Source organism: Polypterus senegalus, chromosome 1, assembly GCF_016835505.1.
Source record: "Polypterus senegalus isolate Bchr_013 chromosome 1, ASM1683550v1, whole genome shotgun sequence".
Classification (NCBI taxonomy): domain Eukaryota; kingdom Metazoa; phylum Chordata; class Cladistia; order Polypteriformes; family Polypteridae; genus Polypterus; species Polypterus senegalus.
In genome coordinates this window covers 36,890,263-36,915,495 of record NC_053154.1, presented here as the reverse complement: position 1 = coordinate 36,915,495, position 25,233 = coordinate 36,890,263, and the positions used below count along the sequence as shown (strand labels likewise).

The 25,233-nt window shown below is 39.1% G+C and overlaps 2 protein-coding genes across 4 annotated transcripts in view; one reads left to right on the top strand and one right to left on the bottom strand.

Annotated features, from left to right (window-relative positions):
- The window catches only part of abhd4 (abhydrolase domain containing 4, N-acyl phospholipase B), a 73,697-nt gene extending 68,284 nt beyond the window's left edge, over positions 1–5,413 (bottom strand). Inside the window, exon 1 of one of the 3 annotated variants that reach the window (XM_039746442.1) lies at positions 5,315–5,413. In XM_039746442.1, the coding sequence (XP_039602376.1) occupies positions 5,315–5,403 (89 nt within the window). In that variant the 5' untranslated portion in view covers positions 5,404–5,413. The remainder of the gene's footprint in view (positions 1–5,314) is intronic. The other 2 variants (XM_039746422.1, XM_039746437.1) reach the window with 2 other exon arrangements.
- Positions 5,414–5,651: 238 nt separating this feature from the next.
- Positions 5,652–18,198, top strand: dad1 (defender against cell death 1). The gene is made up of 2 exons (XM_039746460.1): positions 5,652–5,962; positions 18,041–18,198. Exons 1-2 carry the CDS (start codon positions 5,752–5,754, stop codon positions 18,169–18,171), a joined length of 342 nt encoding a protein of 113 aa, XP_039602394.1. The 5' UTR covers positions 5,652–5,751; the 3' UTR covers positions 18,172–18,198.
- The last annotated feature ends 7,035 nt before the right edge of the window (positions 18,199–25,233 follow it).

Sequence of the window (25,233 nt, the reverse complement as noted above, 5' to 3'; positions counted from 1 at the left end):
ATTTAATGGAAACAGTGGCAGGGGTAGGATGTGGTGTGATGGGTGACCAACATAAAAATCACACATCACTCAAAAAAGGGTTATGTCTAATTTTACTTTGTACTTCCATTAGATAGATAGATAGATAGATAGATAGATAGATAGATAGATAGATAGATAGATAGATAGATACTTTATTAATCCCAAAGAGAAATTCACATACTCCAGCAGCAGCATACTGATAAAGAACAATATTAAATTAAAGAGTGATAACAATGAAGGTATAACAGACAGACAATAATTTTGTATAATATTAACGTTTACCCCCCGGGTGGAATTCAAGAGTCGCATAGTGTGGGGGAGGAACGATCTCCTCAGTCTGTCAGTGGAGCAGGACGGTGAAAGCAGTCTGTTGCTGAAGCTGCTCCTCTGTCTGGAGATGATCCTGTTCAGCGGATGCAGTGGGTTTTCAATTATTGACAGGAGCCTGCTCAGTGCCCATCACTTTGCCACGGATGTCAAACAGCTCCGTGTTTACAATAGAGCCTGCCATCCTCACCAGTTTGTCCAGACGTGAGGGATCCCTCTTCTTTATTCTACAATTCTACAAAAATCATGTATAGCGCCTAAACAGTTGAGTGGATGTTCATAACAGTTTGCATGTATGTTATGGTTAGCCCAGTTTATCACAGAGAAGTTATGAAGTTTAAAAGTTTCATTATGAATAGGGGCTCAATAGAGGGAAAGGTTGTTTTGTCCTGCTTACATATCAGTCATATCAGTGATTCAACTACACAACATGTCATCCAGTTTATTAATTTGGGATTCAGTAGTGGCCATTCACCCTTAGCCGGTCGGCATTAAAGATGTCCTTTACATTGCAATGGAACGACTAAACGCACAAGAACAAAAACTTGATTATATCAAAGTCACCGAGCTCTCCTCACCAGTGCATCAGGATGCCATGCAGCCTCTAAAGTAATGCAGGAACAAACATACACAAATGTAAACAGACATCAAGACATCACTATTAACTTAAATATATTATGTTTCTTGGTTTTTACCTGGCTATTATTTTATGTCTGCTGCATACTATAGGAACCTAATCAAGGACTTTGTTAAATGGTGTGACTCAAACCACCTACAACTGAACACCAGCAAAACCAAGGAGCTGGTGGTGGATTTTAGGAGGCCCAGGCCCCTCATGGACTCCGTGATCATCAGAGGTGACTGTGTGCAGAGGGTGCAGACCAATAAATACCTGGGAGTGCAGCTGGATGATAAATTGGACTGGATTGCCAATACCGATGCTCTGTGCAAGAGAGGACAGAGCCGACTATACTTCCTTAGAAGGCTGTCGTCCTTCAACATCTGCAATAAGATACTGCAGATGTTCTATCAGACGGTTGTGACGAGTACCTTCTTCTATGCGGTTGTGTGCTGGGGAGGCAGCATAAAGAAAAGGGACGCCTCACACCTGGACAAACTGGTGAGGAAGGCAGGCTTTATTGTAGGCATGGAGCTGGACAGTTTGACATCCGTGGCAGAGTGACGGGCGATGAGCAGGCTCCTGTCAATCATGGAGAATCTGCTGCATCCACTGAACAGTATCATCTCCAGACAGAGGAGCAGCTTCAGCAACAGACTGCTGTCATTGTCCTGCTCCACTTACAGACTGAGGAGATCGTTCCTCCCTCACACTATGCAACTCTTCAATTCCACCCAGGGGGGTAAACGCTAACATTATACAAGATTATAGACTGTTATACCTGCCTCACACTCTCCACCTTGCATTTTTTAACTTGCACTGCATTTTTATCACTCTTTAATTAACATTGTTTTTATCAATATGCTGCTGCCAGAGTATGTGAACTTCCCCTTGGGGATTAATAAAGTATCTATCTATCTATCTACTTAACTGAGAAAAATAATTGAGTTTTGACTAAATATGATCGGTGATCCTAATGCATTATGAGACTTGACCCAGCTGTGGTTAGCAGGGCACATCTTGTGACCAATAGGTGGGATGGAATAGGTGGTCACAGGCAAGATGTTCCGTCTCTTACTTTAACATGGCCTGCGCCACCACCACCTACTCAAAGCATCATGATGCTCCAACAATGATGGATGGATTAAAAACCAGAAGTCTACGTGACCATCACCATCAAGTCCTTCCGTGAGAACCCAAAATCCAAAGAGGACTGTTTCATTTATGTTAGGTAGAATGCCCAGAGGGGACTGGGCAGTCTAATGGTCTGGAATCCCTACAGATTTTATTTTTTTCTCCAGCCGTCTGAAGTTTTTTTTTTTTGTTTTTTCTGTCCACCCTGGCCATTGGACTTTACTCTTATTCTATGTTAATTAATGTTGACTAATTTTATTTTCTTACTGTGTCTTTTATTTTTCTATTCTTCATTATGTTAAGCACTTTGAGCTACTTTTTGTATGAAAATGTGGTATATAAATAAATGTTGTTGTTGTCTCAGCCAGGAGGCATGTATGTGATGCCAACATGAAAGGATAATAATAATAATAATAATAATTATTATTATTATTATTATTAACATGAAAGGACAAACGGATGGATTGGCATCTGATTGGACAGAGGACTTTTGCCTAGCAGGAAGGCCATTGTGGTAGGACATGGGGATACAGTCATCACAGGTTTTACACTCCCCAGATGCGTTTGGGGGCAAAAAGCATCCTGGGCCAGTGTACCTATACACACACACACACAACACACACACCTGCAGGGCAAGATGGGAACTGTATTCCTGTGGAGAAGCTCTGCTGGGTCTAGGGGAGCTGCAAGGAATGGCTGTTTCTACTTTGTGGGGCTTCCACCTGACCCGTAAGTGTTTCCTCCATGCAGAATCCTGACATTGGAAGTACATCTGGGTCCTGCATAAATGGAACCACCTCACATCATTTGGGGGAGTAAGAGTCAGGAGAAGGACAAAATCAGCCTTGAAGAAAGTGAAGAAGGATAAAAACATTTAGAATTGTGACAGAGATGTTACAGAAAAAGAACCAGTGAAAGGTACTGTTTATGAAAAAAGATTGCTAGTTGCTTGTATGGTTGTGTCTGAGGTTTGAGGATTGAGTGGTTACAAGCTTCAAATCTGACAAAAAAAAACAGTGCTGGGGAGGTTATGCTGGTGGCATAATAATGACTGAAGATTGTAAAGATTATTATTGCAACCCCACTGCATTGCATCTGTAGACAACATAGCTCCACTTGAGGTGGTATATGGTCATGACAAAACTAGTGAGGTAAATGCTTGACTAAAGAAAACGTTAAATGTAATGTGATGTTGGTATCAATCCTAGATTCATGGTTTGAAAGGCAAGCATATTAATCACTAGGCCACCATCACACCCTGCATTGTGCATTTTCTCCATTAACAGATCACATCGTAGTGTTTCATTCTATTCATTCTTACCCTGAGCTCTGTCTGGGGGATGAGGTGGTAGCGTAAGGTATTCGACAAAATCTTGCTTGTGATGTAAAAAATTTCAAGTCTGTGGTCTGAAAAACAAAGCTCTGCATGAAGAACAAATGAACAGAGATTGTACTTAATAGACACAGAAATTTATCTCACTCTTTGTCAATGCAATAAAATATCAAATCATGTAAAACGGCCTTGATCTCTAAGCACGCATGACCAGACGCAAAGTGTCAACTTTTAGTTCTTTAAATAGGTTTCTGTCATGTACATTGCAAATGAGTAAACAAACCTGGATGAAATAAGACACCAAGTAGCATGAGCTCAACTTGATAATAATTTGCAAAAGTGAGACAAACAGGGGATGATGTTGGGCAGAACATAAAATAGTTCTCATCATAATTGTTCTTATTATATTATTATATATTATTATTATATTATATTATATTATATATTATTATTATATATTGTTCTTGACTGAAAGCCAGAAGTCTACGTGACCATCATCATCGAGTCATTCCATGAGAACCCTAAATCCAAGGAGGACTGTTTGATTTATGTTAGGTAGATTGCCCAGAAGGGACTGGGCGGTCTCTTGGTCTGGAATCCCTACAGATTTTATTTTTTTTCTCCAGCCTCTGGAGTTTTTTTTTTTGTTTGTTTTTTCTGTCCACCCTGGCCATCGGACCTTATTCTATGTTAATTAATGTTGACTTATTTTTATTTTTTTATTGTGTCTTCTATTGTTCTATTCTTCATTTTGTAAAGCACTTTGAGCTACATTTTTTTGTATGAAAATGTGCTATATAAATAAATGTTGTTGTTGTTGTTATGTTCTTAATCATCCATGGTGGACTTCATCAGATGGCCTAATATTACAGACATGCTAAAGATGACGACAGTGTGGCTTCACTCCCAAACCAATTTTTCCCAATTTTTCTCAACCATTGTTTTCGCAGAAAATCACAATACTAATAGGCAGATACTGTATACATATTTTTAAAAGTCATAGAATTAAAAAAAAAATAAATAAAACATAGCGTAAACCATTCAGGAATACAAGATACATGGCACAATCACACAAAGGGCAAATAATACAATCTAAAAACATTTTTCTGATTTGGGATTGAATATTTTGATTTTCGCTACAAAAAGATTTTTTCTGTCTTTATATTTTCTGGTTCTGCTTTTTAACAATCAGCAACTCCAGGACTCCAGACAATGGAAGGTCATACACTACACTATCATTTTAAGTATAATACAATTTATTTTTGTATAGCCCAAAATCACACAAGAAGTGCCGCAATTGGCTTTAACAGGCCCTTTCTTTTGACATAGCCCCAGCCCTGACTCTTTAAGAAGACAAGAAACAACTCCCAGAAAAACCGTCGTAGGGAAAAAATGGAAGAAACCTTGGGAAAGGCAATTCAAAGACAGACCCCTTTCCAGGTAGGTTGGGCGTGCAGTGGGTGTCTAAAAATGGGGGTAAATACAATACAATACACAGAAGAGAACACAAGTAATTCTCCAATACAATATTATAGTGCAATAGAAATATTACAAGTACAGAACAGAATTCAACAGTAGAATGATATCACATAATGCAGTTTGGATTTGTTCAGAGTAGGTTAAGATATTTAAGTTATGAATAATAACATCACAAGTTTAGGGTTCTTAATTGATGTCTAAAACATATGGGTGTCGACGATTTTAACTCATATAGTTCTTACTCTCAAGTCACGCACGACGTTGTAAAATGTGAGGGTGCTGTCCCAACACATGCGACGTAAATTGCCCTATTTGTTTTACGCATGCGTGAACAATACTGTAAGTACGTTTTTCAATATGCATGGCTTGCAGATTGGGCAGACATACAGATCCACGAGTACCTGTTACAGGAGGGTCCTGACAGTTCGTGTTCTCTCTTAGGGCCCGGACCGTTCACAACGACGACAGATCGAATAGTGACAGTTGCCATCTGCCGTCAATTTGGATGCAGAATCATCTACGTTACTCTGGGTCTAAAAATAATTGTGTCGTCTTCTAAACAGATATGTATGTGTGCGGAATTATATAATAAATAAAGCAAGGATGTTTTTTTTGTATTCTAAAAATCCAGTGACTGTTTCGGTTATATTTTAACGCTAATTAAAAGTTATAACAGTCGGAACTAGAAGTACATGGAGCGATGTTTCACCTGAGATTATATAAAAAGGGGGACGAGACAACCGGAAGATCCGTTTTGCAAGTGACGACAGCTTCCTGTTCTCTGTGATTTGGGACACGTCTAACATCTAAAGCTGATTCTGCCAACTCGCTAACAGAGATGTCCAATTCGGTGCTGTCTGTGATCTCCCGGTTTTTGGAGGAGTACCTGAGCTCCACGCCGACCAAACTGAAGATGTGCGATGCGTACCTGCTGTATATTCTGCTCACCGGCGCCATGCAGTTTTTGTACTGTCTGTTGGTCGGCACATTCCCCTTTAATTCCTTCTTGTCCGGCTTTATCTCCTGTGTTGGCGCCTTCATCCTAGCAGGTAACCTGACCGACATATAGTGATTATAAAAATGAGTGGGTCCTGGAGTAGAGATGAGTAGGTTCAATGTACAATCTGGAAAAGGCTGTCTGTTTGCTGTAGAGTCAATGGCAGGTAAACCGTGCGTATACATTTGTGCCGTCGTCATCGACATGACACCGCAGTGTCCATGTAGGGTGAAATCCTGGCGATCATCTTAGCACTTCATTAAGTCATGTAAATCCGTGGATGCTAATTCCCAAACCTAATGCTGCTGAACGCTTACCTTTAACCTCTTTCTTCTGCAGATGCTTGTTCATGCTTTACTTGAATTCCAGTTTTGGATAGAAACCTTTAGTCCAGACGCAAGCCGCAGGCATACAGCAGTAGACAAAAAGTAAAAAATATATCATTGTGGAAGAGAGGTGAAAAAGAGAGTGCAGGCAGGGTGGAATGGGTGGAGAAGAGTGTCGGGATTGATTTGTGACAGACGGCTATCAGCAAGAGTGAAAGGGGTGGTGTACAGGACAGTAGTGAGACCAGCTATGTTATATGGGTTGGAGACGGTGGCACTGAAAAGAAAGCAGGAGGCAGAGCTGGAGATGGCAGAGTTAAATGATGCTAAGATTTGCACTGGGTGTGACGAGGATGGACAGGATTAGAAACGAGGACCTTAGAGGGTCAGCTCAAGTTGGACGGTTGAGAGACAAAGTCAGAGAGGCGAGATTGCGTTGGTTTGGACATGTGCGGAGGAGAGATGCTGGCAATATTGGGAGAAAGATGTTAAGGATAGAGCTGCCAGGTAAAAGAAGAGGAAAGCCTAAGAGAAGGTTTATGGATGTGGTGAGAGGGGACATGCAGGTGATGGGTGTAACAGAACAAGATGCAGAGGACAGAAAGATATGGAAGAAGATGATCCGCTGTGGCAACCCCTAATGGGTGCAGCTGAAAGAAGATTCACAGGTACAAAATACCAAAAAAAAAAAAAATGTAAAGGGCCAGAAGCACAAGTTTGGGCACCCAATATGGTCAGTACTTTGTAATACTCTCTTTGGCAAGCATTACTGCTTGTAAACACTTTTTGTAGCCAGATAAAAGACTTGCAGTTCTTTCTTCTGGTATTTTCACCTATTCGTCTTTGCAAAAAGCTTCTAATTCTGCAAGATTCTTGGGAATTCTTGCATGCACTGCTCTTTTTAGATCTCTCCACAGATTTTCAATGATGTTTATTTAGATCAGTGGACTGTGAGGGCCATGGTAAAACCATCAGCTTGCACCACTTGAGGTATTCCACTGTAGATCCTGGAGTGTGTTAGAGATGATTATCTTCTTGTAGGACCCATCATCTTTTTAGCTTCAACTTTTTTACAGATGGTGTGATGTTTATTTCCTGAATTTTCTGGTATTTTTTTGAATCCATTCTTCCCTCAACCAATGACATGTTACATGTGCCACTAACTGCAACACAAGTCCAAAGTTTGATCGATCCACCCCAATGCTTAATAGTTGGAGAGATGTTCTGTTCCTGGAATTCGGCATCCTTCTTTCTCCAAACATACCTTTGCACATTGTGGCCAAAAAGTTCTATTTTGAATTCATCAGTCCACAGGACTTGTTTTGAAAATGCAACAGGCTTGTTTAGGTGTTCATTTGCAAACCTCATGCTCTAAATTTTGTGGCTAGGTCAGGGAAAGGTTTTCTTATACTGACTATACCATAAAGGTCATATTTGTTCAGGTGATGCTGCACAGTAAAACTGTGCACCACCACTCCAGAGTCTGCTAAATCTTCCTGAAAAATTAGTTTTATTTGCCTTTTTATCAATCCAATGAGCAGTTCTTTCATAAAGTTTTTTGGTCTTCCAGACCTAAACTTGACTTCCACTGTTCCTGTTAAGTGAAATTTATTAATAAAAGTAGAATTTGAGGAAACGGCTACCTGAAAATGCTTTGCTATCTTCTAGCCTTCTCCTGCTTTGTGAGCGTCAATTATTTTAGTTTTCAGAGTGTTAGGCAGCTGCTTAGAGTAGCCCATGGCTACTGATTGTTGGGACAAGGTATGAGGAGGCAGAGAGTTTATATAGCTTCGCAATTTGCATTACCTGTGGTTTCCTAATGATGACTGGTGCAGTTTGTTACTATATGTGCTCCTTTGTTAACCCAAAACCTCATTGGGGATTAGAGACATTGTTCAGGATAGTCCACAGCTTCCTGAGTGACCTCTGTTCTACCACTGCCTCCAGTTAGTCCAGCCTGACTCCCTGGGTTGAACTAGCCTTTTTGATCAGTTTATTTATAGACGGGCAGAAAATTGTAAGAGTGATGTGCGTACACCAAAGAACCTTATCCTCCTCATTTAAGCTTGTCTTTCATGTGCACCCCAAAGTATCTCTCTATTATAATAAAAAAAAAAAAAATCCTGGGATTAGACGTGACTTTTTCAGAGAGATACTTTCACATCCTGTGAGACAAGACTTTGTGCCAAGAGATTTAACCACACCAAGGGCCAGAAATAAAAGACAAATGGTAGATAACAAAGTAGAATGCCCTGAAAGCTTGCATATTGTAATCTTTTTAGTTAGCCAATAAAAGGTGTCATTTTGCTTGGCTTTTCTCTACATAAAGAATTCAAAAATGTTGGCGCGATACACATGCAGAGCAGGTTAGAGATAATGAAAGTACTAAAATTTGAAAGTCTTCATAAAAAAAGATAAACGATAGTAAAGATCGCATTAGCGCAAACAAATGGAAATTATTATGCGGTGAAATAATGGAACAGGAAAAAGATCGAATATATTGTTCAGATTTAAACTTTAAGTCAGAGACTTTTAGATCGTCTAATTCGTGTTGCCATCAGGTAGTGTTTCTTCCCAATGAAGAGGTGTATCCGTGAGAATTAAGATTTGTTGAAAGTGAAATCCACATATGCAACGTCAGAGACACTGAGTGGCTGGCAAGCAAAGCGAGCAGGGGGCAACGCCCCCTAGTTTGTATAATAATAATAATAATTATATTTATGCAGAGCTTTTCTCACTACTCGAAGTGCTTTTCAAATTGAGTGGGAAGCCACTTCAACCACCACTAATGTGTTTCCTCACCACCTCCACATTTTCACCTTCAATGAGAATTGGGGGCAGACTGGGTTTGGCCCTCTTGAATCTGATTTTTGCAGTGCAGGTGGTTCAGTTTCCACCACTCGTCAAAGTCCTTCACTAGTGTCAATTAATAACTTTCATGCCTACCACCAATGTCTGTGTCATCAAAAACTTTCTACAAATGACACAATGCAGTATTGTATCTACCGGTGCATATCAGTAAATTACAATATCACCGAAAAGTTAATTTATTTCAGTAATACATTTCAAAAAGTGAAACTATAATATTATGTAGATTCATTACACACTGAGTGATATATTTCAAGCGTTTATTTCTTTTCATTTTACTGATTATGGCCTACAGGTAATGAAAACCCAAAATTCAGTATCTCAGAAAATTAGAATATTGTGAAAAGTTCAGTATTGTAGACTCCTGGGGCCTCATGTATAACGCCGTGCGTAGAACTTGCACTATAACATGGCGTAAGCACAAAAGCCGAAATGTGCTTACGCACAGAAAAATCCAGATGCAGGAATCTGTGCGTACTCCAACTTCCACGTTCTTCCGCTACATAAATCCCGATCAGCGTGAAAAGTAACGTTCATGCACGCACCTTCTGTACGGCCCCAACTCCTCCCAGAATTACGCCTCTTTGAATATGCAAATCAATATAAATCGTCCTTAAGCTCAGCCTTCTGTGAAAAGACAATGGGAAAATATAAGAATTTCAGCGAATACCAAGTGGAGGCAAAGGAAAAGCATACTATTTGTTCAAATAAACCGTAGTATAATCAACAAAAGGAAGTTGATCGAGTGACATAGCATGTTGGAGAAACTTGAAAGCTCACATTCAGAAAATCGCACAGTGCTGGAAATAAAAAAAGAAGTCACATATCAAAGTCGCCGTGAAAAGGCGAGTTGTAGCCCACTGTCTGAGTGTCATATGAAAGCTTATTAGGGTACAGACAAAAAAAATAGGCACACAGTGGGGAAAAAAGCACGAAATGTCAACTTCGATCTCAAAATTTCCACTTTAATCACGTAGTTTATTTTGTCATTAAAGTCGAACATCATAAACTTCATCTTAAAATCATTTAATTAACCAGTTTCTCAAATCACATCGTAATTAAAGTAGCACGTTCAATGCTTTGTTTTGTATTTGATCTTCTATGTGCTCTATGTGTGTGAATCACTACTTGCTGCTTAAACTGGCTCTCATCCTCCAACTGGACACAGAATCCATTACATTCATGATATTACAGCTCTCTGAATAACTAAAACACTGAGATGTATACGTGACATCATTTTCATGATGATGGGAGTTAAAGCATGTTATTGAACATAGGAACACGGTTTTTTTGCGACCTTCGATGAAATAATTTATTGCAGCAGTACTCGGGGACGGCTCTAGGCTTGTGGTGGCACTGGGCAGAGGAAGAATCGGTGGCCCCTTCACCCGCTAATGTCAGTAAGGTAGCTTATGCACGGTGGATGGCCACATCCGTTACGGACACTGCATAGCCGCCTCGTGCTCGTGACACGAGCATTTAACTTTTGCCGAAATTTGTTGCTGCGTTTTTAGCTGTGTTGTTAGTAAATGTTTAATTATTGTATCCTTCACGACAGTCCCAGTGAAGAATATAGATTATTTAAATGCAGTTAAAGTTTTATCTGTATAATATAATTAATATATTTTGCTGCATTTCATCTTAAAAATGATATCGTCATCATATGTAAATATGCGCTTTATAAAGTGGCTCAGGTTGTGCGATTATTATAACTGTAGTGCAAGTTTACAGTGGGGTGATTGTACTTATACGTACAAACAGTTCTACAAGGAGCAATTGATTAAGTGCGTTTAAAGTTCTTGGGATGAAACTGTTTCTGAACCGCGAGGTCTGTACAGGAAAGGCTTTGAAACGTTTTGCCCTGGCTGAAGCAGCGTGTCCTTAAAGCTGTATACCGATAATTCTCTTTCCGATCAGCTGCTGCTGTGATTCTCACTCCGATACAGTGATATAAATACTCCGAGTGATGCAGTGAGAGTAATATGGAAAAAGATGATCCGCTGTGGCAACTCCTAACGGGAGCAACTGAAAGAAGAAGAAGAGGAGGAAGGTGCAGTGAGAGTAACAACGCTAAAGCAGTTATGGTATTTGGAATACTATGGCTGTTCCCTGGACCATTATATTGTTACAAGTTAATTACAATCAGATGCGTTACACTAATAAGCAATATGCGGTTAGTTTCAGTGTATTTATAAAGCCGCGTCAGGAAAATAAGGTGTAACCATTCAGGAACAGTAGCACTGCTTTGACGCTGGGTGCCGCCAGTCTGCAAAACCGAGCGGAGAACTTGCGTACAACAAGGTATGAGGTACCGTGGAAAAGTGCGTGGCTTTACAGCAAGTGTAGGTTTTATACATCGCAATTTGAATGTGGAAAAGTTCTTGCGCAACATTTCTGTGCGTACGCACTGTTTATACATGAGGCCCCTGGTGTGACACTCCACTCGGCTAATTAACCCAAAACCACTGCATAGGTGTCCTGAGCCTTTAAATGGTCTCTCAGTCTGGTTCAGTAGGCCACACAGACATGGGGAAGACTGCTGACTTGACAGTTGTCCAGAAGACAGTCATTGACACCCTCCAGAAGCAGGGTAAGCCACAAAAGTGGCACGTGGCACTTGCCCACACTGCCAAAAGTACCTGGTTTAATGACCATAGTATCACTGTGCTTCGTTGGCCAGCAAACTTGCCTGACCTAAACCTCATAGAGAATATATGAGGTATTTTCAAGAGGAAGATGAGACACCAGACCCAACAATGCAGACAAGCCGAAGGCTGCTATCAGAGCATCATGGGCTTCCATAACAGGCAGATCGCCTCTGTGCCACACCACATTGATGCAGTAATTCATGCAAAAGGAGCCTCAACCAAATATTGAGTGTGTACATGGACATACTTTTCAGTAGGCCAACATTTCCGTATTAAAAATCTTTTTTTTTTTATTGGTCTTATCCATCTATCCATCGATTATCCAACACGCTATATCCTAACGACAGGGTCACGGGGGTCTCTTGGAGCCAATCCCAGCCAACACAGGGTGCCAGGCAGGAAACAAACCCCGGGCAGGGCGCCAGCCCACCACAGGGCACACACACTCACACACCAAGCACACACTAGGGACAATTTAGGATCGCCAATGCACCTAATCTGCATGTCTTTGAACTGTGGGAGGAAACCGGAGCACCTGGAGGAAACCCACGCAGACACAGGGAGAGCATGCGAACTCCACACAGGGAGGACCCGGGAAGCGAACCCGGGTCTCCTAACTGTGAGACAGCAGCGCTACCCACTGCGCCACCGTGCCGTTATTGGTCTTATGTAATATTGTAAGTTTCTGAGATACTGAATTTTGAGTTTTCATTACCTTTAGGCCATAATCAGCAAAATGAAAAGAAATACGGCGATCCCTTGCTATATCGCGCTTCGACTTTCGCGGCTTCACTCCATCGCGGATTTTAAATGTAAGCATATCTAAATATATATCATGGATTTTTCGCTGGTTCGCAAATTTCTGTGGACAATGGGTCTTTTAATTTATGGTACATGCTTCCTCAGTTTGTTTGCCCAGTTGATTTCATACAAGGGACACTATTGGTAGATGGCTGAGAAGCTACCCAATCAGAGCACGTATTAAATAAAACTCCTCAATGATGTACGATATGCTTCCCGCGTGGTGCTTCGCACACTTCAAAGCTCTAACAGACCTATTGATTTTTGATTGTTTGCTTTTCTCTGTTTCTCAAACTCTCTCCGACATTCTCTTCTCCTGACTTAGGGGGTGTGAGCAGAGGGGCTGTTTGCACAGAGGCGGTTTGCTTAGAAGATACGGATGCTCCTGTAAAAAATGCTGAAAGACTACCTTCACATTGATCCCTTCATTGCAGCCGCTTTATTGCGGGTGCTTCGTATACTTAAAACCCCAACAGCCCTATTGATTTTGATTGTTTACTTTTCTCTCTCTCTGACATTCTCTGCTCCTGACACGCACTCCTTTGAAGAGGAAGATATGTTTGCATTCTTTTAATTGTGAGAAAGAACTGTCATCTCTGTCTTGTCATGGAGCACAGTTTAAACTTTTGACTAAAGGGTGTTATTTCATGTCTAGAGGGCTCTAATGTTAAAAAACGTATTTAGAAGGTCGTAAACAGGTTTTCTATGCTCTAACTGCAAAAATATTAGATTTATAAATAAAGAATACTACTTCATGGAAATTCATTTATCTGTCTGGAGCAGATTAACCGCGATAAACAAGGGTTTACTGTAGAACTGTGCGGAGAATATTTATAAACAGTGTGGGAGAGTTTCTAAGGGTTTAAAATATATAAAAATAACCATACAAACATATGATTTCTACTTCTTGGATTTTCACCTATCACGTGGGGTTCTGGAACGCAACCCCCGCGATCGAGGAGGGATTACTGTAAACACTTTTTAAATTTATCATTCAATGTGTAATTACTCTATATAATATGAGTTTCACTTTTTGAATTGATGTACTGAAATAAATTTTGATGATATTCATCACCGATGTCATAAAGTAGCCAGCCTTCCTTATCAGTTAACTTATGTTTACTGGCCTCATCTTCAGTAATATTGCCCTTGTAACTGACCACTGCATAGAATGCTGTATCTTCTGCAACAGATGTTGGAAGGCCTGTAACAGAGGCTTGCATACTACGGGGGACCAATTCCTCCAGAAAATCAAGGGTGAATCTGAACCTTCTTGTATAGAGCCTTGGTGTTGCTACTCCACTGCTGCTAGTTATCCAGAGGTATCTGCAGTGATCTTTTGGTATTCACCATTTACAAAACTTCACAATCAATAGTAGCAAAAGAGCCTTTGACCTCTTGAACTACGCCTCCGTCTCTTTTGTTTTGTCAGTGTTACACTGAATTTAGATCTGTTTGTTACATACCTCTTTAGAACAACTTGAGGTGAAGTATTTAATACTTTTTTTCTGTTGCTGTGCTTTTTAATAGTATATAGGTTTATGTGCATGCATGATGGATAATTTTGTGCATTTGGCATTTTATTTTTTTTTAATCTGGCCATCCACCACCATGGAAGACAGTTGTCTGATTCTCTGCATCTAAAATCTAATTTAGTGTAGAGGCAGTGTGAAGTGTGAGCAAGATGGGCAGTTCCCATGTTAGCTGAAGGTGAATTGTTAGAAACATCATTAAAATGTTTAAGTGTTTTGGTCATAGCATCAGAGTTTTATATGGGCACATTTAAACGTATATGCTTGCATGCAAAGCAGAAATATAACTTGAGAATCAAGCAATATTAACCTATTAAGTTGCTTTTGGAAATAAAGTTCAGTATTAAATTACTACTAGCACAAACTGAAAGGGCCTTATGCATAGTCCTGCATTACTAAGGTTGTGTATGAAAATATGAGTGCAAAGACTATCAGACAGCACATACACTGGTTTGGAAAGTCCTCCACCTAGAATTAGGTAATTAGGATTCCTCTTTAAAATTCCATCCCTGTTAATGTTACCTGACGGGGTAAAGTAAGAGACTGCACTGTGCGTGTGCACGCATCTGTGACAGATGCCATTAAACATCTGTGATAGTGATATAAATTTGAGAGTTTTTTTAAAAGACTGTAGGAGCGCAATGAAAATTTGAGCAAAAATGGTGAATATAATTAAAGATGAAGAAAGAATGAGCTATGAATGTGAATGTCACAGGTACTTTCCAAAGTTGGTAGACCATGAGAAGTTCTTATCTGCAAGTGCAAATTTAGATTAGGTAGGCTACTGTTTTTCTAGAGGTAAATTTGTGTGCAGTTGGAAAGTACAAGGGATACGACAATGCTACACAGATATATTAAAATATACAAAACTTGCCCAGAGACCTCATATTCAGTACTATGCAAACAGCATTTTAGATAGTTCACAAAATATTTGCCTTTGACAGTTACTCTATGCCTTTTGGAGTAAGATATCAATAGAAAAGACCAAACTCTAGGGTTCTAAACATTCCTTTGCATAAAGTTAAGCAATACAACAAGATATTTAAATGTCCTTAAAGAAGGAAACTAACATAGTAATAGAACACTTTGTAATAAAAAAAAAACTTGAGATCTTTGTAGACCTATAGCCCAATGATTGAATAAGAAAATCTAATAAACTGGTGCTAATGATCAATGGTTTAATGTGTAGGTTGAACCATAGTGATGAACTGACACAGAAGCAAATGTGTAGAGGGGAAAAAAACTGGACAAGGGACAACCATACTAAAATGGTGAGGTTGCACTAGATGTGGGAGTTTAAACTGCAGAGGTTGTACCATGGCAAAAGTGAGCATAACAACAAAGACATTAAGTGATCCTCCTGTATTATCAGGGACTCGGATTGGCAGAAATTTTGCTGCCGAAAGGCATTTCCAGATGTGTTTCCCAAGCTCTTCTTCAGAAGCAAAAAATAACAAACTAGATTGAAGACCTTAAATTGAGTGTTGTAAATGAGAAATACATCAGTCTCACTTCCTTTTGAAATCAGCATATGTTCATTACCACAATCCGCTCTGAACTGGGAGAAACCACTGGAACCCCAGTACACCCCTCTACTGTCTGGATAAGTCTTTTCAGAAGTAATCTTCATGGAAAAGTTGTGACCATAAAGCAAAATGTCTCCTCCACATATAAAAATGAAAGGACTGGAGTGCAATCTAGGTGCTCTAGACTGAGAAAACTACCAAAGGACTGGAGAATGGTACATGGCTAAATTCGGCAACTTAACAATAACAAAACACCTCGCCAAATTCATAAACTTTCAGCAGTGAAAAAGAGGAACAGAGAATACTGTAACAGATGGTGTGGCCCCCGCAGAAGCCTTGCAGTGATGAAAGGAAGTTCACACAGCTAAAATGTTCAATGGAACTGTAGCAAGTTCTCCAAGAAGCTTTGATCAACTGACCATAAAAGTACCTAGTTACACTTGCACACAATTTCTGTAAGAGTTTCTGCAATTTTTAGGGCAAAGAGTGGTCACAGCAAACATTGTTTTCGTGTATGTTTTTTTCTATGTACTGCACTTTAAGGAGTTAAAGGAATAATAAAAACTGTTCATAACATTCTTTTTAAAAACATCCCTTCTTTACATCATTCATTATTATTATTATTATTATTATGTGTTATTAGTGGCTAAGCAAGTTTTCTGTTTCCATGGAAATGGAGCCCTTACCCTGACTTCACCTCTCACTTCTGGGCCGGACAGACACATACACGCGTTTATATACAAGTTTTTTACATCACTCTTCACACATTATACATTCCATGGCAAAATTTTGTTGTTAGTACTATAACATGATTAAATTTATATTTTAGGTATTCAGTGTTTCTTGCTTTCCTCGCATTTTCTGTCATCCTACACTTACCCGGATCATTGTAGACACGGAACACACATGAAATGCGTGTGTTCCAATTAACGATATATTATTTATCCTATACTATTCCAGTGCACCTCACTCCCAGGTAAACAAGACTTGAGCTGGGGGAACTTTTTGCCCGAGATGAGCTCCGGCGTTAAGGGGGGGGGATGGGATAGCAGGCTGCTTGTGCTGATTGACACATTCGCAAAACAAAAGACGCTGATGGAGAGATGCGAAGGAATTTAAGGAGGGCCAGGATTATGGGTTTTTTCATAGGCTTCAGGGATTCTAATGTTAAAAGCCAGTACATGTGTTATGTCTGATTGAAATTTAAATGTGCGTTATCTCAAAATTCATTACATATCTGCATAGTTTTTTACTTTCTTGTATACGAAAAAAAAATTCGAACTCGAGGATTTTGATGAATCTCAACATTTTAGACCTCCCTTGGCCCAAAATACCATTTTTGGAATTCTGTCTTTGTGTGCCTGTTTATGTAAACATAATATCTTGAGTACGCTTTCACTTAGGTCAATGAAATTTTGCATACAAGTATTAGGTACAAAACTTGGCACAAAAGTTGACAGAAATCTATTTCCACTAACCGGAAGTGGTACTTTTGTAGTAATGCAGCTGCAGAGTCTGATTTATTCAACTTCAATTTTAGAATAATCGCTCAATATATTATTAATTTGATTTGTTGTTGATGGTTCTTTAATGTACATAATATAAAAATATAATTATTGTCTTGCAGTTTACTCCTCAAATATCCATCCCCTTATCTGAGTATACAAGAAAGTCTAGGAGAGACCACCCCCGATTTTGTGTTTTTTTTTTTAAGGTTGACTGATAGCTGCAAAATCCTGTGGACAAAACGTTTTCTTTAAATCTGTGATAATCTTTCAGTGTCCCCAATGCAATAGGCATAAATCATCAAGCCAAGCTTTATATAAAGTGAGCAGAAATCCAAGCTTGTCTCATGCACATTTATATTCTTGTATTGTATGTTAGAATTGAACAGCAGTGAAAAACATATGAATAAAGTTTTATAAACAAATTTTATGTTAATTATGAACTCTTCTATTACTTATTTATTATTTCCAAACTAATAGAATAATGTATGGTATTTTACAAAGTTAATTATGCAATGATAAGAAAACATTAAAGTGAAGATCTTGTTTTCATGAATACATCTCTTTTCGTTTCAGCAAGACACATGTAAAATATATTTGGGATTTTTTTTAAATTTACATTATGATTTATATTGTATTTTGGGGGAAGTAAAAGATGCATTCTGTGTCATCTTTTATCACAGTCATTAATTGTTACTAATCAAAAATGAACATAAAGAAGTTATTTCATGCTTTAGCCTGTTGAGTTGAATAAAATGTGCTTTTTTTTTTTTTCATGATGAGCCATGTTGACATGCTCTGTATTATTGATAGATATTTAACTATTTTATCTTTGCTCATTTTCTTCTGTGTGAACCAGCCTCAAATCTCTAGTAATCTTACAAAAGTATCTTGGTCTGTGTGCTCTCTGTTTTCTTTTAACAGTGTGTCTGCGTATTCAGATCAACCCTCAAAATAAGTCAGAGTTTTTGGGAATCTCCCCGGAAAGAGCTTTTGCAGACTTTCTGTTTGCTCATACAGTACTGCACCTTGTTGTCATCAACTTCATTGGCTGAAAAGTACGTTTCCTACACAAACCCCAGGTATGTTTATGAGCCTCATAGTAATGTTTACAAAACTCTCCTCAGGTGCTTGAGAATGTAATGGTGGTTGTTCATCTATTTTTATTTTTTTTCCATTTGGGCCACAGGGAGGTTAAAGGCTGACCATAAATCCAAAGGTTGGGAGTTTCATCCCTGCTAGCACAGTCACTGTATCAGTGAACAATTTAAATGACATTCAAGTCCTCCAACTGAAGAAATATAAATTACATTTTAGTATACTGCTGTTTGGTACAATGTAGTTTTTGTCAAATCTGTATTTCTTTTAGGTCATGCTGTTCAGATCTGATCCATTATTTGAAGCATTTTACTTCATGTATTTTAATAGTTGTATTAGTTCAAAGTACAGGACTTTGAACTTCAGCTTATAATTACTGTAGAAAGACATGGTGGTTATTTATTGTTGTGTATAAGATATCCCATTATTCAAATTCGGTAGTGTATTTTATTCAACACATAGTGTGGAAGAAAATAAAATTCCTCATATTTTTACTTGTGTATATGCAAACCAACAAGTGGACAGTTATTTAAGCATGGAATGTGTGTAATGTCATGTTTGTCCAGTTTCTCCAACAGATACATCTATCATCTGTCTGATAAAATGACCATCAAAACTGCTGTGTGTCTGAATAATATCTACCATAAAAGAGCCAATTTAGTAAGCAAAATCATGATGGACCACAAGATGGCAGTGGAAGTTTTTGAATCCAGTTAAAGTGCTTAGTTTCTACACTGCCATCTTTTTTGATGTCCTGAAGGAAACTCTACAAGTTCAGCTTTACTCATTAAAATCCTGCTTAGCAACATTTGCTAGGAAACCATTAAAGTGCTTAATTGTTCACAAATCTTCCATTTAAAAGTTTATTTTGGGAGCTTGGGCAGAATGCCTTCCCAAACACTTAACCATTTAAGACAACAATTTTCTTTTATTATCTAAAACCACAAATTCGTCAACAAGGGGGTTATTTCAATTGTTCATGTGGTATTATGTTAATCAAAGTAGGGATGTGTGTGATCTTCCAAGTGGTTCTTTCAATAAAAGTTTTTTTTTTAAATAAAAGTATTTACCATTGACACATTTTTCCCATTCACTTCCAAAATCTACATTCTCCCTGCCGTTCCTGATATGGTGACTATGGTGTAATTTCTTTCAAAATGGTTACAAGTATTATTCTTTTCTGGCAGTCTGTCAGTGGTTTCCTTAACTAACAGAAAAAAACAATTCAATGACCTTCCTTACAGAGCTTTCATGTTCAGTACTTACTGCAGTTTAGTGAATTATAGAAGTAATGTTGCACATCTGGTCTCCAGATCTTCTGCATACAAAATTACAAGATAAAAAAAACTTGTGAAAAGCGGTTTAAATTTTTCAGAAAAAGCGGTGCCCCAGTGATTCTGGAGTCTTCTTGTCCGACACTTCTTATGAGTTTTTCATTTGGGACAAGCCGCTAGCTGTGTCCACATGTATCTTTCTTAAACCTAATAAAGAATACCCATAAATAGGACAAAAAGGTGAATTTTATTAAGAAATGCTAAAAGTGTCTATATTCATATTGTTTTTCTCATATATAGGAACAAGCGAATATTTATTCCCAGTTTTATTTACTACTGAGGTCACTTCACTATGTAGTCTATAGAGGGCCAGTTAGCCAAACCTCAGAGATGCAAGGTGTTAGCTAGCCTAGTGGACGTACACTGTGCTTTTTACAATTTGTATTTATAGTATGCTTATCTAACACAGTGATTCCATGTGCAATAGCCTATAGATACACAAACTCCTTTTAATTTCCAGAACAGCAGAAAATTTATAGGGATGAGACTTTACTCCTATTGGACTGGCTAATCTTCGTGCATTTAATAATATCATAAACCCCTGATTTGTGAGATTTGTTGCACTATTAGATGAAGTTCTCTTTTAAGATTGATCCTAGTGCACTCTGGATGATTCAGATTGTTGTTTTTAATTGTTTTCCAAATAGAAATACACATACAAGCTGCATTACTGACAATCTGATAACCTAGTAAGTCTGATAACTTTTTACAGTTACGAACAGTAGATGTTCACCTTTTTATAATAAAATGCTGAAGCCCATGTGTCCAGTCTCTCTGAGCAATCTGATTGGTCAGTTTGGCTTTGGTGACACAATGAAAGACGAAGTGCGAATGTGAGATGCGTGAAGAGGAGTAAAGGCATATGAGCCTCACAAACAGTGTGACCTTCAAAGACAGCAAGTATAAAACCAGAAAGTAAGGGCGAAAGTTGCCTCACAAATAATTGAAGAGTATGAGAATCGGGCTTTACAGGAACACACGTGAGAGAGAGGGTGGTTATTTAGTGCATGCCTGTTTTTACAGTTCAGGTCTATTGAGTAAATGGAGAGAAAAAAAGGATTCAATTAATTAACACAACAGTAAATAATTGTTTTGTTTATTGCTGCACACATTGTGATGTTGGCATCTCTCTGTCCTGGAACTTGCACTGTCACTCTTTGCCCCACAGTATTCTGTCCACATAGCCATTGTTTAACCAGGTTAAACACGGCTTCATCCACAAAGATGAACACGTGGGCTGTTTGAATAGCCTGCAAATCCATGACTCTCTAACAGGAGAAATACAAGGTACCATGTTGTAAAGATTATATTACATTACAGTACCGTATTGTATGCATAGCTTTGTATGATGAACCACTAAAGAACAAGTAGTGTTAGTATTGGTATCGGAGTTCTTTCACACATAAACTGTTCCTCTCAAATGGGACAGTGTGTAAGCACTTCATGGTTACTTTATTCCTCTTAGGATCCTGTCAGCTGTTGTCCTGCTACACAACACTTGCCACATTGTCAAATACTGTACTGTGTGCCATAACTCTGTCTCGGATTTCCTGAGTGTTACAGCATTGTTAGTGGTGACCATGTAAACAATGACAGTTCTCTGCTCAGTGGTAAGAATTCGGACTCTGCCCCCTGTGCGAGATAATATTTGGGTCCTAAAGAACAAAAACACTACTCCATGGATGTCACTGTACCATATATAGTAAATACTGTACGGTAATATGCAGTTCTGTCTGACACCGCTGAAGAATGTGCATCTTGCCTGTTGGTTTGGCAGAATGTTCTTATGATTGATGTAACCGTTGTGCCCGGCAGATTTGGCTGCACTCGTAGCCCTGCTTTTCTCAAAGAGAGTCTATGCTTGATAACATGGTTAGCGACTGTAGCCCTTATTTCATCTATGACCACTTCCCTTTGTTGTCTTCTCCATTTTCCATTCCTTCTTCTTTCAACATATATTTTCCTCTTTGTTCTTACAGTTTTGCTTGGTCCACTTTTACAAAGGAAGTTGTATATGGATGATAATGAGATCTGCTGACGGCAAAACATTTGAAGTGGATGCCTGATGTGTTTGGTCTCATCTGTATTATAAAGACCAAACACATCAGGTATCCATTTTAGTTGATTGCCTAACCAGGTGTTTTGATCTCAGGTGTGTGTTTATTTTATATAATATAATTTTTACAATCTATTTTACAGCGGTCTTGATAGCAACATCGCAAATTATAGTTATGTAGTTTTGAATGCAAGTTAATAGTTTTGACAACAGTATGTAAGCATGTGCAAAATGCCCTCTAAAAATGAAAAGTTTTAATGGTGGTGGATTTTGTGTGAGGAAAGTATCCATGAATTTTGAGGCATTTTGTCATTGAATGCATTTTGTATGAAAGCAATGCGAAACGATTCACAGTTTAGCCCACATGCACTAATGTTATGGCAGCTGTGTGTAGAATTTTGAAAACTTGACTTCACTATTGTAGAATACACCTTCCATCCATCCATTTTCCAACCCGCTGAATCCGAACACAGGTTCACGGGGGTCTGCTGGAGCCACTCCCAGCCAACACAGGGCACAAGGCAGGAACCAATCCCAGGCAGGGTGCCAACCCACCGCAGGACACACACACAAACACACCAAGCACACACTAGGGCCAATTTGGAATCGCCAATCCACCTAACCGGAGGAAACCGGAGCGCCTGGAGGAAACCCACGCAGACACAGGGAGAACATGCAAACTTCACGCAGGGAGGACCCGGGAAGTGAACTTCAACTGCAAGGCAGCAGCGCAACCACTGTGCCACCGTGCCGCCCAGAATACACCTTAGCAATTGGGAAAAAAAAAAGCTGTAATTTACAAATACAAAATACAAGAACTGATTATGTAAGTATTCACTCCTCCAAGTCATTATTACGTAGCTGCACCTTTGCCGTCTTTTAGTATGTATGCACAGGTCTCTCTGCTTAAGCTCTGTCGCACTGCATGGGGATTGTGAGTGAACAGCCTTTTTCCAGTCCAACCCCAAATTCTCTGTTGGTTTTAAATCTTGACTCTCACTTGGCCGCTTCAGGACATTCATTTTTTCAACCTTCCAGATAAGGTGCATTTATGCTGCAGTCAACTGAAACCCCAGACCAATGATTTCCTTTGAACCAATTTAAAGAATGTCTAAAGCCATTTGGATGTGCAATTGATGATTTAGGTATGTCATGTTTAAGGGGTTAAATACTAGTGTAATTATTTTGTGTTTTATATTTTTTAAGTAACTTGGACTAGGAAATCCATTCCCAGACGGGTTTATCCATTCCCAGGAATCCCAGGTTCCCATTGATGACACAGTGCATGGTTATCTCACATGTGAAAGGTTTTAGAACGACCGAGACTACTTTTTAATAAATCTACTGCATTATGTTGACACCCCACAAAAGACTAACCTTATCTGCAAGCAGTTCATGCTGTACATGTATCTAGTTCAGGGGTGCCCACACTTTTTCGGCTTGCGAGCTGCTTTTAAAATGACCAGGTCGAAATGATCTAACTACATTAAAAATTATATATATATATATATATATATATATATATATATAAGCATAGTTTTACTGTCATATAATGCAAAAAGTACGCGACACGTGTTTCGACCTAATTCTGGGCTCATCAGGTGTACACACTCACTGCACCCCCTCTCGGGAATCAAACCTAGGACATCAGAATCGGAGGCGAAGCCACGGCGTGTGGTTCGTTTATCTGACAGCATGTAGATCGGTGTAATTACATTCATGGCATTCATAGTCTGAATCGCAGTCTGATTGTATGGGTGCATGTGGGATGACCAGTGTGTTAGAAGGAAAGAGATCTCAGACTGGCTGCCCTGTATGTCAATCAAGTGGCAAATGCCATAGGGAGGATCTATGATAGACTTAACGTTTAAAAAAACTTTTTTTGAATGCAGTGCCATCTGCTTCATGAGATACTGATACACTTGTTCTAAACAACGCCCGCGCTTGCCGTTACTGTGAAACCCCGCCATTTCAGCTTTTACTGATGCATCCAGTTTCTTCTCATCATTCTGTGATGGCAAGTTTCTTGGCACAGATAATGCGGATGCAACAGACTGACGCATTGCAATTTCAAGTTGCTGTTCAAAGTTGTTGTCTGACAGATGTCAATGAAGTCTGCCCTGTCCCGGCATTTTTGAGCTGCCGAGTGCAGACTCCTCCCACTCCACTGTACTCAGTCTGGAGTTGGAGCCGGGAGACTGACAATTGCTGCTGGTTGACTAAATTAATCTGCAAAACATTACACCATAGGCCAAAAAATCGTGGCATTTAATTATTTTCAACTATAACTATTATTTCGATTTTTACACGCTATATATGCGAGCTTGGCCGTTCCCGGTTTCCCGAGAATTACAGTAGTTTCATTCCCGGGAATGCGGGAATGAAAAATGTCCGGGAATCCAGGGCTCCCAGTAATGGATTCCCTAACTTGGACCACTTTTCAGAAATCTGTATTCACTTGTCATTAAATGTTTATTTTTTTATCATCTGTGTCAGAACAGCCAGATTAAATCCACTGTGATTTAGTAAACTAGAGGACAGGATTGAACTTTCAAACATGTCGTTAAAATACTTTTGCTACTATACTATCTAATAATAGATCAATTGTGTAAATTAAGTTCATATATTCTATTTCTAGGTACAGAATATAGTTGGAAACTCCATACAGTCAAATGTCCCTAGAAACCCCTTAAATTGTCCCTAACCTACGGTGAATTGATTTTGCCTGCACCCATTAATATGTACAGTATTTAAACTCTATATATCAATTGCTTCAGATGCATTGTACACACATGCAATAGTATTATTTTACCAGCATGCCTCTTCCTTTTTCTTGGGCCACCATACACCAAATTAATTAGGAACAACACAGAAAACCTGTGTGTAAATGAGAGGGAGGTCAGTGGAATGGTGAGGATGCAGGGAGTAGAGTTGGTAGATGTGTAATGGGGATTGTGGAAGAGAGGTGAAAAAGAGAGTGCAGGCAGTGTGGAATGAATGGAGAAGAGTGTCAGGAGTAATTTATGATAGATTGTTACCAGCAAGAGTGAAGGGGAAGGTATACAGGACGGTAGTGAGACCAGCTATGTTATATGGGTTGGAGACAGTGGCACTGACCAAAAAAACAGTAGACAGAGCTGGAGGTGGCAGAGCTAAAGATGCTAAGATTTGCATTGGGTGTGACAAGGATGGACAGTATTAGAAATTAGTACATTAGAGGGTCAGCACAGGTTGGACGGTTTAGAGACAAAATCAGAGAGGCGAGATTGCATTGGTTTGGACATGTGCAGAGGAGAGATGCTGGGTATATTGGGAAAAGGATGTTGAAGATAGGAGAGGAAAAAAGGAAAGCCTAAGAGAAGGTCTATGGATGTGATAAGAGAGGACATGCAGGTGATGGGTGTAACAGAGCAGGATTCATAAGACAAGAAGATATGGAGCAGCCAAAAGAAGAAGAAGAAGAAGAAGAAGAATTTTGAGTTCAGATATCTTTTGAAATTCTACTAGACTGCTGGTACGGAATTTTGTGGGTCTGATATACAGTACCGTATCATCTGCATACAGTGATATTTTCTGTTCAAGTTCTTCTCTGAAAATCCCCTTTATCTCTGATGCATTTTGAAAACAAA